Source organism: Colobus angolensis, unplaced genomic scaffold, assembly GCF_000951035.1.
Source record: "Colobus angolensis palliatus isolate OR3802 unplaced genomic scaffold, Cang.pa_1.0 Scaffold44, whole genome shotgun sequence".
NCBI lineage: Eukaryota > Metazoa > Chordata > Mammalia > Primates > Cercopithecidae > Colobus > Colobus angolensis.
In genome coordinates, this window is record NW_012117821.1 from 4,717,052 (window position 1) to 4,736,862 (window position 19,811).

Sequence of the window (19,811 nt, forward strand, 5' to 3'; positions counted from 1 at the left end):
CTATATAAATTTCTATTCATAAAGCTAAGCACTTAGAACAAAAATACAAATACTCAAAATTATCAAACAGACATATAGGAAAGCAAACAGACCATATAATGGGAGTTTTAAAGTAATCCATAATTAAACACAAAGCATATACTGTCAGAACTAAGACATATATGTCATATCTGTCAATGCATATGGCCAAACTTACCTGTGAGAAGAAAAAGGTGGATTAAATGCTGATGATCCACTGATCTATATTTGTACCTGCACTATGTGTAGTTGTTTACCTGCAACTCACTGGCATTCTTTTACCATATTTCAATCTTAGCTAATTGATAGCGGCAAATGATACCATGTAATCTGTGTTTAGTTGATGATTAATTAAATTCAATGTTTTTCTCAAGTTTATTGGCCTTTCACATTATTTGGGGCATTGTTAATCCATTGGTTCCCATGTCATTGATAGTAAAAATAAAGCCTTCAAGGCCCAGTGGGATCTAGCACCCTCCACCTTTCTGGCCTTATCTCTAAATTGTCTATCTAGGCCTCACTGCAGGTTCCTGCTCATCTCATTGAACTCTGAATATTGGAGTAGCCTGAGGTTCAGTCTTTGGATTGTTTCTCTTTTCCATCAATACTTATTTCTTAGTGGTCTAAGAAATGTCATCAATATGCCGGCAACTTTACAATAGATCAACTCAGCTGAGACTGGCAATTCTGTGGTCTAAAAATGCCATCAATATACTGTAGACTTTACAATGGACACACTCAGTTGCAACTGCCCCATGACCCACCCCCACTCCCGAACCCAGCCTCAAATCTCCAACTACCCACTCCTCATCTTCATGCGGGCTCGAGGGAGCCAAGGCCTGACAACCTGGCTCCACGCTCTTCTCTGACCGCACTATCTTCTGCCACCCTGTTCCTAGTTCACCAGTCTATGAGGCCTTCTTAAGTCTTCCAAAATAAAACAGCAATACCTTTATGGCTTCAACATTCACAGTCCCTGATTTGTTTTTATTCATAGCACTTGTCGTTATCTGATACATTTTGTAGATATATAATAGTAAAAGATAAATAGAAAGACAGAAAGCAAATATTTGTATAACACTGTTTCTAGAGCATCGTTTTGCTGCTTTACAGATAGCGTTAATAAATATAATCCACCCAGCAACTCATGAAGTAAGTACTATGATTATCTTCTTTTTATAGATAAGTCAAAGGAGGCACAGTTCAAGGTCACACAGCTAAGTGTGGAATGCCACAGTTTCAACAAATGCCAGGTGTTAGGCTCTAAATTATATGTTCTTAACCATTACTCTTCATAACTTTTCATATCTATGAATATATGGATGTTTACATCATACACATATTTTTTTCTATCTTCCACTAGAATTAAATACCACTAAGGCAGAAACTTTGTTGTGTTCACTATCCTAACCCCAGCACCTAGCACCTAGAACAGGGGACCTCATATATATCTGACAATGAATAAAACTTCATTGAATAATGAAACTGCGTATCTTTTCAAGGAAAATAAAAATTGCCACTAATTAAAGACAAAACGCCGGGCGCAGTGGCTCAAGCCTGTAATCCCAGCACTTTGGGAGGCCAAGGCGGGCGGATCACAAGGTCAGGAGATCGAGACCATCCTAGCTAACCCGGTGAAACCCCGTCTCTACCAAAAAATACAAAAAACTAGCCGGGCGAGGTGGCAGGCGCCTGTAGTCCCAGCTACTCGGGAGGCTGAGGCAGGAGAATGGCATAAACCCGGGAGGCGGAGCTTGCAGTGAGCTGAGATCCGGCCACTGCACTCCAGCCTGGGCGACAGAGCGAGACTCCATCTCAAAAAAAAAAAAAAGACAAAACTTCTGTCTGCTTCCAGTATAATAAAAAAGGAATGTTTCAGAATAATTTGTTTAAAAATCTGTATATCTGTCTGCAGAGTTACAGCAAACTTTATGGAACACAAGGAAAAATGAAAAAAGTCTGAACATTTAAAATTCTAAGTCATGTTTCCACGAAACAATTCTGGCATATTTAGCATTAAGGGAAGAGAAATCTGATTGGTAAATTCATAATTCACTCTTGTGCTTCCATTGTAAAAAAAAAAAAAAAATCTACATAGAAAAAGATAAAGGCCTTAAATGGGGACCATAACAATGAGAATGGAATAAAAAAAAACACTAGAGAAATCACAAAGAGTGATATTAACAGAGGCTGTGGGTTCATTTAATTTGGCAACACAGACTGACTTTGACTGACCTGGTAGGGGTTGTGCCACAAACTGCGTAAAGGTCAAGGTCAAGTGTGACCTGTTGGTTCTGTTTTGTGGAACGTCTATGTTGGGATGTTGAGTTGGTTATTTGATACAGAAGGCTGCAGTACATGGTAGATGTCACAGCTCACTGACTTGAAAGTGATCAAACCTTGGAGACAGTCCTTAAAACCAGTGGATTGCTCAGGCAGTGAGTACTGGGTAGAGAAGCAGGTCAAGGGCAGAAATTTGAGGAACCCTAGAGTAGTGACTGGTGCTGTGTATTTTGCAGTGTATGTGTTCAATAAACAAACACTTATGAATAAGAGAATGAAAGTGCCGTTGGCCTGCCAAGACTTAGAAATACAATCCTGAGATTCTGGCTTTCAGGCTTTCACGCTTTCAGTCAAGCTAAAAAAACAGGGATTTTTGAAGCCACGAAACCTTCCTCTTTCACTCCCTCATTCAAGATGGTTTTTGAGTGGCTAGTTATTTTTCCTGTATTTTACTAGACCTCAAAAATCTATGCAACTAAGTTATAGAGAGAAGTAACTGCGATGCCTACAATCAGTTCAATACAACAAATATTGACTGAACACCCCGATATGCAAAGACATCTTGTTAGGGCTAAGGGAGAGGGGTCAACTGTGTGTATAAAATATTGTCCCCATTCTCAGAGAGTATAAAATGCAATTTGGAGAGAAGACAAATCCAATGAGATTTAATAAGTAATGGCTTCCGATAGCCTGTGTGCTAGAGGAATGGTAGAGACCATAGAGCTGCAAGGGTTCAGAGGATGGCGATCACACTGAGCTTGGAAATTCATAGAAAGCCTCCTAGAAGAGACGGGATTGATCTGGACTGAAATACCAGGGGTCAGGTAGAGAAGGTCATTCAGGTGCTTAGGTCTGAGCAAACTCAGGGAGTTTTCAAAGTTCAACTTTCCCATGGGAATAGTTTTCAAAACAACTGAGAATAGAAGGATGGGAAGGCAGAGTGCGGGAAATCAAGGTTGCGGTCAAATACCATGTTTGATTTATCACACACACCCTCTGTCAGTCATCTGGTGGAGCACTACCTTTTGTTCCTCTTATCTTTGCCCTGTTTTGTACCTCCTCATAGTACAAAGTAGAGATAACAAGACCCAAAATGTAAAAGAAGGCCTCCCTGGTCTGCCTAAATATGTGAGTCCCATCTAACTTTTCCCCAAGACTGAGTTCTGGGAGTAAATGCTTTGGGACATGGACATTGAGGAGGTAGTCAGCACTGGAAAGAAGGGGAAAGTTTAGTGAATACTAGATATTTCCAGAAAAAGAATCCTGAAGATGCTTAATTTATAGGGGATTTTCATTGCCAAGTTAAACAAGTCACTTTGGGTGGAAATAGAATGTGGCTTTGATAAATTACTTAAAGTCAAATCCCATTAGAAATTTGGCTTTAAGTTACTTCAAACCAGTCCAAGACCTAGTCAATTCAGACAGCTCCTGTGCTATAAAATGGCAATCCAATGGAAGGATTCAGTGCATCACTAAAACCAGTAGAAGTCCGGGCTCTCCCCAGAGGACTGGGTCCCTGAAGCAAAGGAGGGACAGTGTCTCCGCTCCACATCTTCACAACCTTGGGAAAGCCACCCTCCTTTTCCTAGCAGGCAGCCAACTTCAATGATGCATCCTCTCACCACCAACTGCACTTTCTGTACTCACCTGAATGAAGATATATTCATCCTGGACAACCAGGGAACTGATGTCAATGGAGCGGGCAAAGGGCCCACTTCTAGTTGTCTCGGCGCATTCCTGGATCCTGCAGGTGAGGTAGTGAGCATCTGAAATAGGAGGGCAGAATGATGCTTAGATACAAGTGAAAACCATGAGGGAGCCCCAGGTGGCACACAAAGCTCTACTTCATGGGGGAATCAACAAGATAATTTAAAATAACAGTGAGATTTCATATTTTTGTCCACGGAATTTATAATAATTCCCCAAAAACTGTAATATCTAGTTTGGACAGAGAAGTGGAAAAATAGTTCATCTCATATCATACTGCTGAAAGAGTAATTTGGTATAGGTTTTTGGAAGAACAAATTTGAAATACGTATCAGAATTTTAAAGGTACATGTCTTACATCAGTAATTCTAATTCAAGGAGAATCTGTTCTAATTTTCTAATTAGAGAATTCTAATTCTCTAGATGTTTTCTAGAGAAAGACTCATATTTTCAGAAAGAGTCAAGGCAATGATATTCACAGTGGCATTGTTCATAGTACTGAAAAGTTAGAAATAGGCTCAATGCCCATGAATTAATGATCACTTAAATAAACTGAGATACATGCATATGACAGAGTACTATGCTGCAATAAGAAGAATTCGGTGGATACATATGCTTTAACATGGTAATTTCTCCAAAACGCACTGCTCTGCAATCTTTTAAAAATTAGTTAGCATCATATATAGTATGATCCAATTAGGCTTGTGCCATACTGCATAGAACAATGTTTAAAGGATACATACAAAAATTAGCTATGATTACTTTTAGGCAAAGAAACGGACTCAAGGAAGTAGACAAAATTCAAGTGGGACCTTTGCTTTTTACATTACATACATTTTTATTATTTTTACAAGAATGCATTCACTTCTTATATAACATTTACAAAACTTACATAATCACTTGTAAAAATCTTCTAGAGATCTCAACAGCTGAACCCTCCTCCCTCGCCTCAAGCAACCCAAAAAAATGCATGGTACCAGCTGTAGCTGAATGGGAAATCTTTGGCTCCAAAAGGCATTCTGATTATGATTAGAAGGTTATCCAAGGAAAGGCAATCCATTTAGTTTTTTGCTCTTTAATTAAGGAAAAACTACAGGTCAGTCTCTGTGAAGAATCCACCATAAAAATTTACTTTAAAAAAGGTTATTATTCATTTGATGAAATTTAAAAATAAATGATAAAAATGGAAAGTAGAAATCACTTTAAGATCAAAAATAGAGAAATCTTATTATCTAAAACCACATGCATTATTACATATGCCTGTCTAATGCAATTGTTTCCTTGTATGTGTGCGTAGGTGTGCAGAGGTGTCAGAGGCTACAGAGAAGGGAGTGGTAGGCAGCAGATAAATAAAAGCAAAAGGCTTACAGAAGCAAAAATATATAACAATTGAGATTAAACTATGGGTACTTTAAATTATTTCTGTTTAAGTAATCAATGGATGGATTCAACAAGTATTTCTTATGCACACACTACATATTGGGTATTGTTTGGGTACTAGGAATAAGGCAATGAATTAGAGATTTTCCATTCTAGAAGAACCTTCTGTCTAGGAAGGGGTTTACTCATATATGTAGCTAGTTATTACACATATTAATTTAGAAACATGATGCTACGTTAAGAAAGAAATATTTTAATGGGAGATGAATTCATTACATGCTATACATAACTACTTCCTGAATGTTCAAATTTGAGCAATGTCTGTTTGCTTCGATAACTATAATCTGACTAGGTCTAGCATTGATTCCATTTGCCCCAGTGGCAATTATCATCTGCACAGTAGCTCCTGCCTCTAAACTTTTCTTTCTTCTGCATCCCATACAATCCAGTTGGTTCCTAATCCTTGACAATTCTCCCTCTGAAGTGTTTCAAGTCTCTTCTCTTCCCTCCATTACCTGCACCATTTGCCTGGGACACTTTCTTGTCATCTGTGTTACTTCTGCACTCATTTCACATCTAGGGTCCATGTGGATGATGAGTTGGAGACTGGATGGACTTGAAACAAGCAGCCAAAGGCATCTCTAAAATCTAAGCTGGGGCTAATACCTTCCAGCATCAAAACCACCACTAATGCTGAGTGCCTTGGGATACGGCCTGAATAACTTTGTATGACAGGGCAGGCCTTTACAACTATCCTAATAAACTCAAACGCTTAAGGGGGCATGCGAATTATGCATGAGAGTAAAATTAGCGGGGGTAGATGATAAGTGGTGGCTGGCACAAGATCTCAGTGTCAGGGATCTCTGAGGAGCGGCGGAGACCACACTCAAAGGGCAAACATTCGCCTCTTTTAAGGGGGAACTGCTCCTCCACACAGAATTCATATGCAAAAATAAGACATTCTGAGTTACTAAGAAAAGCTAAATGCCTCTATTTTTTAAATGCTAAATTTCCTAACTTTTATAATTGAGAGCTATTGAAAGGCCGAGGTGGGTGGATCAAGAGGTCAGGAGATCAGACAATCCTGGCCAACATGGTGAAATCGCGTCTCTACTATAAATGCAAAAAATTAGCTGGGTGTGCTGGCAGGCGCCTATTATCCCAGCTACTCAGGAGGCTGAGGCAGGAGAATTGCTTGAACCAGGGAGTCGGAGCCAAGATTGTACCACTGTACTCTAACCTGGTGACAAAGCAAAACTCCATCTCACAAAATAAATAAATAAATATAGTTGAGAGCTAATGTAAATATAAAAGATGGTACAGGCCAAACACCTTGAGGCCAAACAAAACAAACCTACACTCCAAATGAAACCCAGGAGCCACTGTTGCTTTTTTTTTTTTCTTTCCAACTTTTATTTTAGATCCATGATGTACATGTGCATAGGCAAATTGCAATGTTGTGGGATTTAGTGTACAGATTATTTCATCACCCAGGTAATAAGCATAGCACCCAATAGTTTTTCTATTTTCATCCTTTTCCCAACCTCTTCCCTCAAAAGTAGGCTCTGGTGTCTGTTGCTCCCTTTTTTGTGTCCGTATGTACTTACTGTTTAGCTCCCACTTATAAATGAGAACATGTGGTATTTGTTTTTCTGCTCCAGTGTTAGTTTGCTTAGGATAATTGCCTCCAGCTCCATCTGTTGCTGCAAAGGACATGATCTCATTCCTTTATATGGTTGCATGATATTCCATGGTGTATATGTGCTACAGTTTCTTTATCCAGTCCACGGTGGATGGGCATTTAGGTCGATTGCACGTCTTTGCTATTGTGAATAGCACTGCAACGAACATGTGTGTGCACATTCAATGATTTATATTCCTTTCTGCTCTGCAATTTGGTCATGACCTTCCTTGCAAGGAAAGAGACAGGCTTTCTTACCCTCATTCCCTGACCCTGTAGCAAGACCAGCTTGTCCAACATTCTTTAAAGCCAGCCTGTACGTCCCTTCCTTTTTGTCTTGGTTCACAGAGAGAGCCAAGAGTGGCCTGGATTTCCACTTCTGGCTGAGAGGAGAGGGGAAGGCAGGGAGCCCAGGCTGTGCTTTGGAGCACATTGCTAGCCCACCAGGAATATTCTTGGAACTATCCAGTCTTAGCAATTTGCTCGTAGAATAAAGCACCAAAACAATGAAAAGCTGCAGTAAAAACATGTAAAGAAACCACAGATGTTGACATGGCAACCTGTTTCCTTGTTACCAGCCAGTGTCTCAGAAAGCCCCTTGCACTGGTAATCAAAGGTACACACAGGGGGGTACCTGCTTATCCCCACACACTGGCTCATTTCCCTCTGGCTATTTACTATTCACTCTCTCATTTGGACACTTTGAAAAAAGAAGCAAGTGTATTCGAGGCCACCACAAACAAAAGCAAAACCTACCTAAACCTTGGCCCATAGCAGGTATAATGCTGTGCCAAGCTCATCCTACTTCTTGGCTTGCTCTCTACTTGCCACTGCTCAGCATGGCATGAAAGGTCCAATTTAACAGGAAGACAGCACTGAAATGAGTTTTTGAAAATCACTTAAAATTTGGTGGCCTTGCAGTCTTAGCTGGACTCAAATATTGGAAGTCTCAATGCTTTTATTTTTCAAAACACAGAGATTGGGTAAGTGCCACAGTGCCCTCTGCCAGGCGAGAACCAAAGTAGGAGCATAGGGAAACCAAATTGTCAGGCAGGCCTAGTGGTCAGACAGAAGTGACCGAGGGCCATGGAGGAACTGTGGCTGTCAAGCGTGAGCAGGGAATATCATTTGGTTCAAACCTCACATATGTAAAATATCTCAAATTAGAACTCTAGACATTACCTCCAAATGAGGCTGAGTACAGTTATATTCTATGATGAAATTCACAAAGGTATTTATGACATAACTTAAAATCCCCAAATAGGCTTCCAATAAGTGTGGCCTTCTTATTTGTTTTTTAATAACACCAGACACCAGATAAAATGAAAGTGGTCCAGATCTCTTGAGCATACTCCAGTGGTTCTGAGAGCAAGGACTCTGAAGCTAGAAAGTGCTGAGATCAAATCCGGGACTTACTATGTGCAGACTGGCCTTGGCCAAGTAGCAGCATGGCTTTTTAGCTGTGAGGCACAGACAATTTAGTATATGCCTCTGAGGACTGTCATCAGGATTAAATAAGATGTTGCATGAAAAATGCTTAGCACATTGTGGATACATTTTAAAAGATCAATAAATGTCAGTTATTTTTTATTATGAAGAGAAAGGGAAAGGAATCCAACTCTCAGCATCTTTTGTAGATTCAGTTTATAATAAATGTCCTATTTTGTTGTGGAGAATTGAAAGACCATGATATCACAGGTTCTACAGTGAAGTTATATTCTGAATTTAAATCATTGTTTACCTTAAGTGCAATGGATGTTTGGACAAGAAAAAAAGTATATGGGCTGGACAAATCAAGGAGAACTTCAAAGAGGAGGCAACCCTTGAGTTTAACCTGGATGTGAAATTGTGCTATGTGAAAGGAAATTCTTGAATGAGGGAGTTAAAAATGCACAAGGACTTTTATGTAAGCAAAGCTCATGAAATATGTGACATAATCACATGTTAATGAATTGACTTTGATTAATTCTCATTCTTGAACTTCTATTTTCTATCCTCTCCTTTGAAACATCCTCAAATGAAAAACTAGAAAGAAGAGACAGTAGAAAGATCTCATTTGGATATCCCTATGTAAAAACCAGAGACTGATTTCCTAAATGGTTAATCTTCATGCTTAATATATTTATAAATGTAAAATGTCTTCCTAATATATTTCTAAGAGCTAGTGTGGTCACTGCTCTACTTACAAAAATGAAAAGTCAAAGGCTTTGTTCCCTGCACCAGGAATAGAAGATTATTCTGCTATTTGGAAATATGCACTCCTATTTCAAACTAGCTCTACAGCTAGCAGGACCTTTAGGAGTGTTGTAACATCACTTAAATGGAGCCAGCATCCATGTCTTCTCACCCTACAGATGTAGTACCAAGGATCTCCTTGGTGAGAAGGGCTGCCCCACACTGACTGATTCATTCCTTTTGTATTGGCTCAAGGTGTATAGAGAAGCTGCAGGTGTCAGACACATCCTGAAGTTCCAGGAAGCAGAGAACATAAGACAGATTCTTGCCCTCAGAAGATTCCTATGCCAGTGATGGAGACAGGACATTTACAAATGAATATACCTTAGGATGCTTAGAGAACTGGTGAATGTGGGAGGAGAGATGGAAACAATCTGACACCCTTAGCCTTCTTTTCTTCCTAAGAAGCTGTATTTCTGCTCGAAGTTTCTCAGGACTCAGGGACTCAGCCTCAGCCTTTCTCTATTCATCAAGACAAGCCCCTCATCTACATCAACAAATGTAACTGTAAAGTCCAGTTCGGCTCTGCCATACCTTTCCAAAAGGATCACCTCTTTACCAGCAGAAATAAAATCGTGGCCACTTTTCTCTTCCTGGGCTGACTTTATAAAGCTTCAGTAAATGCTGGTTAAACTGAACTGAATGTCACTAAAAGCCTATACATTTTGTTATGTTTAATTACATGGTGACTTGTGATTATATTTTGCCTTTGAGAATTACTAAGCATTCAAACTTCCTAGACATCAAGCTTCCTGTCATCTCAGAGAAAAAACTTTCTGTGATTTACTCAACTTCCATGCCTTTGGGTAATAATATACCTATTGTCAGAAATTGAAAAAGTGAATTAAAATTGTGAACAAAAAGCAAATTCAGCTCTTCAGGCCTTCTCTTAGAGAAATACCCACGAGCTGTTTATTTTATGTAACATTAACTCTCAAATGAAAATCAGTGAAAACAAGCAGATTCAAGGTAACTCTAAAAAGTTATTTAGCTTCCATCAGCATCCTTTTTCTTGACTGGGGAGTGCAACTAACCTATCTGTAAAGACAAGGAAGGAATGCCAGGCGTGGTGGCTCAAGCCTGTAATCCCTGCATTTCGGGACGCTGAGACGGGCGGATCACGAGGTCAGGAGATCGAGACCATCCTGGCTAACACAGTGAAACCCCGTCTCTACTAAAATATACAAAAAAACTAGCCGGGCGAGGTGGCAGGCGCCTATAGTCCCAGCTACTCGGGAGGCTGAGGCAGGAGAATGGCTTACACCCGGGAGGCGGAGCTTGCAGTGAGCTGAGATCCGGCCACTGCACTCTAGCCTGGGCGACAGAGCGAGACTCCGTCTCAAAAAAAAAAAAAAAGACAAGGAAGGAAGTAATATTGCTGCAAATACCTAATACAGAGCTTGAAGCATAATAGGTTCTAAAAACAAACAAAGGCAACAAACAATAAAAGGCAGCTTCCATTCCTTCTACTGAGTTCATGGATTTTGACCTTTGGTGACACTTCTCATCTCCCATAGGAGAACCCCGTCATTATCTGTCTTCTTGATGGCACAGGAGGCAATCTGGCAGTTGCAGATATTTAGAAACCATGGTGACACTGAATATCTCAGCAGTCCTACCATCCCATTCAGGGCTCTTTCCACTGTCCCCGCTAAATAAACTGACCCCGAATAGGATGATTATATGAAGATGATGATGACAATGACGATGACAATAGCAGCATTTTTGACTGCTCACTCTGCATTGTTTGGTGTTCTAGGAACTATATGCATTAACTCATTTCATTCTTGCAACAACCCAGGGAGTTACAATTATTATCATTTCCCTGTTATAGCAGAGGAAATTGAGGCACAGGATGATTAAGTAATTTACCTAATTTCCACAGCTCTAGAAAGTGATGGAGCTAGAATTTGAACCCAGGTGATTTTACACCAGTACCTGTGATCCTAATCTTTATGTATTTTAAACAGAGAACAAAAACTGGGCTAGGTATTTGACTAGAATCTACATACTGGGTCACTCCCTGTCACTGGCTGTCTATGTGACCTTGGGCAAGTTGTTATATGATTTGATGCCTTTTGGAATGTAATATAATGTGGGAATCTCTTATATGTTCTGACTTTTTGATTCTGGAATCCTTCTATCAAAGACAATCCTATATCTCCATCCATAAAGTGAGTTTTACTGTGCCTGCTATGATTGAACAGAAGGCAAGCAGTCTGCAGCCCCATTGCCTTAGCTCCCACTTTGTCCTCATTTTGGCTTCTGAAGTCTTAAAGAGCTGCTAGAGCTCTGAGTTCATATAATTCCAAAGTTATTGAATTAATCAATATTTTTAAAGAGCCAATAATATATATATCTAGAGCCTAGAGTTTAGTCTTCAAAGCTAATAGTTTCACTTGTGTGCCAAGCTCATTTGATTACTTATGTATGCCTGGAGTCTCTGTTAAGAAGTATTAGGCTTTATCTTGTCTTAGAAGAAGTGCAACGATTGCTTAATGAGGGTTGATGATGAGAGGAAGACAAAGGATGGTGGCATATGTTCTACAGGTTTTGATTCTGCACATTTCTAGAATGTCTAGATGCTTCGAATGTGTTGCCCATGTTCAGGTTCACTTATCACAGTGTGCCATGGAACACCATACTTGGGAATTTCATGCAGAGGAGCTCACTACTTCACAAAGCAGCCCACATCATCTTTGGGTTCTCTCTGTTGTTATTGCTTTGTTCATTGAACTGAAATCTCCCTTGTTGTCAATTTTACTCTATAATAAGATCTTCATTAGTAAACTGATGAAAAAATAAATTATAAAAATACTTCTTACACTTGTTAGTATTTTCAAATGGTGAAACACTAGATGAGGGATCACAGGAAGGCTAAGAAATGTGTCCAAGGTCTAAATGACAGAATTAGTTTTTTGACTTTTATGTCAAATTAATACTCTATTGACACTCAATTTCCTCTTACATGGAGGGTGTGTGAGTCCTTCTGTCTGTCGGTCTGTGGCTGAGTAACTGTGCCAGAGAGAAAGCATGTACGGGGACATTCAGAGAAAGATGAATTCCAGAAGCGAATGGGAGGAAAAGCCATTGGAGTCCTGAATCTCATGGCAGAAATAGGATTATTCACACAGTTGTTAACCAAACTGGTTGGCGTTGCCCTGCTTAAACCTTGCCAGGGCAAAAATACAATAACAATAATTTAATGCTTTCAGCTTAATTCAGGAAGTCTGACTCCTATAGAGGGAGACTAGGACTAGGCCAGAGGAGAGATTCCGATATATAAACAAGAAAAGAGACCAGCTTATGTTGGGTTAGATCCAGAGTGTTGGAGTCAAGTTCAAAGTCAGAATTGTCAATGCCACACCACACAATTGAAAAGGCCACACTCTATGCTGCTTCTCTGGGGCCCCTTCAGTCTAGAGTGGCACCATCCAATAGATATAAAAAACAAGCCACAAATGACCTTTTACATTTTTCAGTAATCGTATTTTAAAAGTAAATAGAAAAGTGAAGTTCATTTATATGTTTTATTTAGCCCAAAATATTATCATTTCATCATGTCATCAGTATAAAAATTATCAAGGAACAATTTTTCATTCATAGTATAATAAGTCTTTGAAACCCGGAATGCATTTTACACTTAAAGCATACCTCGATTCGGACAGCACATTTCAAGGACTCAGTAACCACTGTGACTAAATGACTACCATATTGGACAGCACAGCTCTAGCATAACTTTCCCACACCCCATTTCTACCATCCCTTTGGATCGTAGAAACTCATCCAACTCATCCCACAAGATGAGGCTTAGCTATGGCCTCTTCCATGCAGCCTTCTGCCACTCCTCAGCAGTTGCGCAACCCTTCCTTTTGGTCCCCACAGCACTTTGTCCATGATACTTACAGCAGAGTCTCCATGGCCTTTAGCATAATGTGTTACAACAATGATCTGCATACATATCTGCCTCTCCCATTAGCCTGTGAGCTACTCGGTGCTGATTGTGTCCTTTGTATCTGTATATACCCTGCAGCTCAGTGCAGTGCAATGTTAATTAAGTACAGTCCCCAGACCAGAAGCAGCAGCTGAGAGCTGGTCAGAAATGGGGAGTATATATTTTAACAAGCTCTCCAGATGGTGCACATGCATGTTAAAGTTCAACCAGCTCAGCTCTAGTGCATTGGTTCTCAATCCTACATGTCCTAAAATCAGCAGGACAGCTTTATAAAAGTCCAGTGCCCGGGACCTTTCCCAGGAGATACTTCATTCATTGATTTGTGGTGGGACCCAGGTAGGGGTTTGTGTGTGTGTGTGTGTGTGTGTTTATTCATGAGGTGATTGTAATGCTTGGTTTGAGGACCACTTGTCTTCTATACTTGAAGAGTGTTCCATTATGGTGGAGTGAACTGTGAACCAATGAACAAATATAAGAAAAGCACAAATTTCTATATTAATATTTGCACAGATGCCAGTATCTCCGTCTTACTCTGGGAACTATATAGAGCAATATTTAATTGGTGTTTCATGAGCAGATCTTGCTTCTGTTCCCTGAATGAATAAATAAATCATTAATTCAGCTTCATTTTATAATTAGGAAAAAGGAACCTAGAGAGGTTTACTTGTTTCCCTGGATCACATAGCCTCTCAGTGGAAAAACTGGAATTAGAATTTAGGTTTCTACTCTCCACGTCTGCCTGCCTGTGAATAGCTAAAAGACCATATCTCTTTATTCCTCAAAAAGATAAACACAAATTGAAAACGTGGCTCCCATGGAGATCGAGCAGAAAGAGTGGTACCTCACGGCTGCTGGTGCCCACACATCAGCCCAGGGCAACGTAACCCTCTATCAGGGCTTGAAGAGTCATTCATTTCTACACCCTTCCCAGGCCCACCTACCTGCCTGGGCAGATAGTGCAGGCAGGCTTGGCAAGTCCAGTGTCATCAGGCAAGAAAAGACCTGGACACAGAGCTGAGGGTACTGGATAAGTCTGTCTGCTCAGAGTACAGTCCCTGAGAAGCAGGGTATAGGATGTGACCTGGCCTCATCACTGATGCTACTCTCTGGTCTACTCCACCACCACAGTCACAGTCTGCTCCTCCACCACTTGTCTGGGGCCACTAGACAAGCCAGTTGGCTTCTCCATTTCTCAGAATCATTCCTAAGTTATGAGCCACGTTAGTCTGGATTGGGGACCAGGGCAACAGAGCAAAAGCTGCCTTGTGTTCCAGAGATGGAGGCTGGGGTCTGAATGAGCTGAAATGAGTCCTAGTTTTTCATCTATCACTTCCTGTATCTTAAATGTGGAACAAGCAGACAAAAGAGGCAGGTAGAAAGGAAGGTAAAGTGACCAGAGATTGACTGGTACCATCCATATGTAAGACTGCAGCTGGGGTAAATATAATTGTTTCATGAAGCTTTATTATTATAAACAGGCAAGGATGGCCATAGACACCTCGGTGTGCAGCATGAACTGTGGCTCAGGAAGCTACCTACCTGTTCCCTCATAGGTCCTCTTCAACCCAGCTTCATCAACCTATCTCCATTCTTTCTTTTCCAGATCATAACTCACAGCCTTGCACATACCACCTCTCATGATTCTGGCAACTTGCAAGGTTCTTCTCTCTATCCAGAATGCTCAGATAATGTCCTACTAATCCCTAGTACCCAATCAAACATTCTCTATTTCTGAGATGGTTCCCCTAACTTGCTTAGGTTATTAATCACAATCTCATTTACGATTTAACACAATATATTCCCAACTCTATTAAAGTCCTTGTCAAAGTGTGCTAGCAACATTTTAATACTTGTCCATCATTTGCTTTGTCCATCATTCAAATACAAGCCTAGAAGCTCCTTGATGGTAAGGATGAGATCACATTCACCTGTATGTCCCCTCAGTGCCCAGTATATATAGATTTTAAGTAAATGTTGATTGGGTAAAAGTATAAGTAAGCAAATGAATAAATGAATGAATGAGAAAAGAAGCAGAAATTGCTATAGAACTGGAAGTCAGGAACTATGCCTCCTAGCTTTCATTAACCAGAAATTTTAATTTTAGTATTTTAATACAAACATATTTTTCAATGTATACACAGTGAGTTTTTGGCATACAGTTCTGTAAGTTTGAACAGATATACAGACTTATGTAACCACCACCACAATCGGGTTACAGAACAATGACATCATCCTAAAAAATATTTCATGCAGATTTTCATGTCAAATACTTTCTCCACTCTGGGAGCCACCAGTAAATTCTCTATCTATATGGTTTGTCTTTCCCAGAAGATCACACAAATGGAATAATACAGCATGTAACCTTTTGAGACCAGCTTGTTTTACTCAACATAGCACCTTGAAAATTCATGTGCTGTTTCAAATATGAGTAATACTGAGTAGTATCCTATTTTGTGGAAGTGCCACAGCCTATTAATACATTCACCCATTCAAAAATATTTGTTTCCAGCTGGGCGCGGTGGCTCAAGCCTGTAATCCCAGCACTTTGGGAGGCCGAGACGGGCGGATCACAAGGTCAGGAGATCGAGACCATCCTGGCTAACATGGTGAAACCCCGTCTCTACTAAAAAATACAAAAAACTAGCCGGGCGAGGTGGCGGCCGCCTGTAGTCCCAGCTATTCGGGAGGCTGAGGCAGGAGAATGGCGTAAGAAACCCGGGAGGCGGAGCTTGCAGTGAGCTGAGATCCGGCCACTGCAGTCCAGCCTGGGCGACAGAGTGAGACTCCGTCTCAAAAAAAAAAAAAAAAAAAAAATTTGTTTCCAGTTTTTGGTGATTATTAATAAATCTCTACAGACATTCACAAACAGGTTTTAATGTGAATATAAATTTTTCATTTTTCTAGGCTAAATATACAGCAGAAGTGGGATTGCTGGGTTATAAGATTGTATAACTTTATAACAAACTACCAAAATATTTTTTCAGAGTAGCTGTACCATTATGCATTCTCACCAGCAATGTATGAGAGTTCTATTGCTTTACTTCTGTGCCATACTTGATACTGTCATTTCTGTTTATTTTGGTGATAACAATAGATATACAGTGATATATCATTATGGTTTTAATTTGCATTTCCCTAGTGTCTAATAATGTTCAGCACTGTTTCATGTGTTTATTTGTAATCTTTATATTTTCTTTGCTAAATGATCTGTTCGAACTTTTTTTAATGAGCTGTTTTTTATTGCTATGTTTTAAGCATTCTTTATATGTTCTGGATACACGTCCTTTGTTGGACATTGATTTGCATGTATTTTCTCCCAGTATTTTAACGGTATCTTTTGAATAGTAAAAGTTGTAAATTTTGAGGAAGCTCAATTTATCAATTATTTATTTTATCAATTTTGCTCTTAGTGTAATTTAAAAAAAAAACTCTGTCCAACCCAAGGTCATAAAAATTTTCCCCTATGTTTTCTTCTAAAAGTTTTATAATTCTATGTTTTATATTTAGATCTATGATCTACTTGGAGTTAAATTTTGTATAAGTTGTGAATCATTGTATAAGTTGTGAATCATAGGTTGAAGTTAATTTTTCCCTAGATGACTGCCCAATTGATCCAACACCATTGATTGAAAATAATATCCTTTCTATACTGAATGGGTTATATCCTGCAACCTTGCTCAACTCACATATTAGTTCTAGGAGATTTTATTATGGATACCTTGGGATTTTCTACATAGGCAATCATGTCAATGGGAATAACAAGGTTGATTTTCTTCTTTGCAATCTATATGAATTGTATTTCATTTTTCTTGCTTTATTTCACTGCCTAGGACTTTTCACAAAGTGTTGAATAAAAGTGTTAGGAGTAAATATTCCTGCCATTTTACTGCTCTTCAGGGAGAAAGGATTCGGTATCTCATCATTAAGATGATGTTAATTTTAGGTCTTTCGTAGATGTCCTTTATCAGAAGTTTCCTTCCCACTAGTCGGAGATTTTTGTTCGAATTTGTTTGTTTGTTTGTTTGTTTGTTTGTTTTTTCCTATTGCCAATTAGCTATGTGAATCTGGGCAAATCTGAGTTAAACTACCATGTCAGGAAAAACAGTAAATAAAACATTTTTGTATTCTTGATGATGCTCAAACGATGGTAGAGATGTGTGTATGTGTGTGTGTGTGTGTGTGTGTGTGTGTGCACAAGTGTGAGGCGGCACTCACTGCATACCACAAAGGAAAGACATTATGCATTTTGTTAGGGTATGCAAATAAAACATGCCCAGATTAAGGCAGTTTTGCTATGTGCACTTTCTAAATAAACTTAAGTTAGGAGCAATTTACTAGATTGAAAAAGCATTCTTTTCACTATTAAAAATTGATTTTAAAAACCCTAGAATTCCAGGGGAGGATTTATAATGAAAAAATAAAATAAAATTAAAACCCTAGAAGATGGAACAGAACTAATATATTCTATACTTTAACCTAAGTACAGCACATGACATTTATCCCTGTTATATTTCTGCCTGCCTTTATTCAATTATTGAATTCTGGCAATAGGCCAGAAACTGTTCTATGTGTTCTGCATTTGCAATCTCATAAAATTTCACGGAAGTCCTGCACCATAGGCCTCATCCCAATTTGGACCAGAATTCTTGAACTTTCAGAAAATAAATTTTAGCTTAATGTAAGAAACTACATTTTTTTAAAGGAGCTGTCCAGCATCAGAAAATAATGTGTCTTAAGCCTGAGCTCACGGAGCCTGAGAATGTACTATTAGAGGTTTGGGAGAAGGGATTCCTACACCAGGTCAGAACTCAGACCATCCTCCAACTCTGAAATACCATGACCATGATAGATCACAAATATGGGCCTAAACAGGTTGACTTAGGAGGCAAAGCCCATGCGAGAATTGTCCTGAAAACTGGCCTGTGGGTCATTTTCTGAGACTGGATATTTGCTGTCCTCCTCCTGTCCTTCTATGCTCCCTGAAACCCCTGCATTTCATTCTTCTACCAGTTTCTTTCTCAGCCATAGAAACTGAATAATATAATTTTGAATCCCGACTCTACCACCCTTATGATCAGTAATTTAAGTGTGTGACAGTATCTCCTTAAATTCCCAATAGCTATTCAGTTAAAAAACATATTTAAAAGAGTGTAGGTCATCCCTGGATGTCTCACAGATTTACATCTACTCAAGGATCAAATGAGATGAAAAGGAAGGAAGTAGGAACGGAAGGAAGTAGGGATGGAAGGAAAGAGGGAGGAAGGGAAAGAGGGAAGGAGGGAGGAAGGAAGGAGGAAGGGAAGGGAAGGAAGCGGGGGAAGGGAAGAGAAGGAAGGGGGCGAAGGAAAGGAAGGAGGGAAGGAAGGAGGGAGGGAAAGAGGGAGGGAGGGCAGGAGGGAGGGAGGGGTACAGAGTGGCAGAAATATAGTAACAAATTCTGATTACCTTCTAACTCTTTTAAAAATAAAACTAAATCAAATAAAACATATTCCCCCAAATGCATGTTTACGGCATGCATCTATGGTTGGCCTCCAACAGTAGATTTCTCCTGCAGAAAGCACATGCAGTTTTACTTAACAGACTCAGGTCAAAACAGAATCGCCTTCCATTTATATAACATTTTTGAGTTTCTCTAATATTCACCCTCTATTTGATTAACCTATAATCCTGGGAGGTGCTCCAGGGAAGGATGAGTATTCTCGGGTCATAGAGGAAGTTAGAGCCCAGAGAGGTTAAGGAGTTGTTCCTGGTCTCAAGGCTAGAGGGTAACAGAGCCCAGAACCCCAACTCACAGACAGGTGCTTGTTCTGCTGCACCTCTGCATCACCACTATTAGATTATTTGGCTCTGTTCTCAATCTAAGATATGCTAATTATATTTTTATACATTTTTATTTAAGCTGATTTTATTTTTCCTGGATGGAGAAGAACCCTCTAAGTATAAACAACTCTGAGAAGAATAAAATGCTTAAATTGGTACAAAATGATGCTTTTTGAGTCCAATTTTGTGTAAGAAGTACACAGCTGCACAAGGTACATAGTGGGTCATGTGTTTAAAATCTTGCAATTCCACTGCTAGAAGAGTCCCTTTTTTGTAGGGACAATATAGAACTTGCTCATCACTCTCTCTCTCGGGCTTAGAACCATGTCTGACACATAGCAGGCCATCCCTAAATATCTCGAATGGATGAATAAACAGTTTTGCAAATAATTACGCTATTACATTTTTTGGTAAGGTTGCCTATATAAAGCGTTCATACTCTGAAGCAGGCAGTCCCTGCAATTTGCCATATGAATGTAAAATACCATGATGAGTTATGGACATTCCTCTTCAAATTACTCTGAAGATGCCAAAGAAATTACAAACAGGAGCCTCAATTTCATCACATTAACTCATATCCCCAGAAAATTCATTCCCGAGAGTTTGTTTCAATGAAAAGTCTCCCTTAGGAAAGGACTTCTCACCCCTACTCTGGGAAATAAGGATGGATATGGCTGTAATGGAGCTCAGGGCTTTTCATCTTTCCAAGTCATTAAAACACAAATTGGGGGA

At 39.5% G+C, this 19,811-nt stretch overlaps 1 protein-coding gene across 1 annotated transcript in view; it reads right to left on the reverse strand.

Moving 5' to 3' along the window:
* The window catches only part of SORCS3 (sortilin-related VPS10 domain containing receptor 3), a 617,501-nt gene that overhangs the window by 162,703 nt on the left and 434,987 nt on the right, over window positions 1-19,811 (reverse strand). Inside the window, exon 7 of the mRNA XM_011957327.1 lies at window positions 3,949-4,067. Coding sequence (XP_011812717.1) covers window positions 3,949-4,067 — 119 coding nt within the window. The remainder of the gene's footprint in view (window positions 1-3,948; window positions 4,068-19,811) is intronic.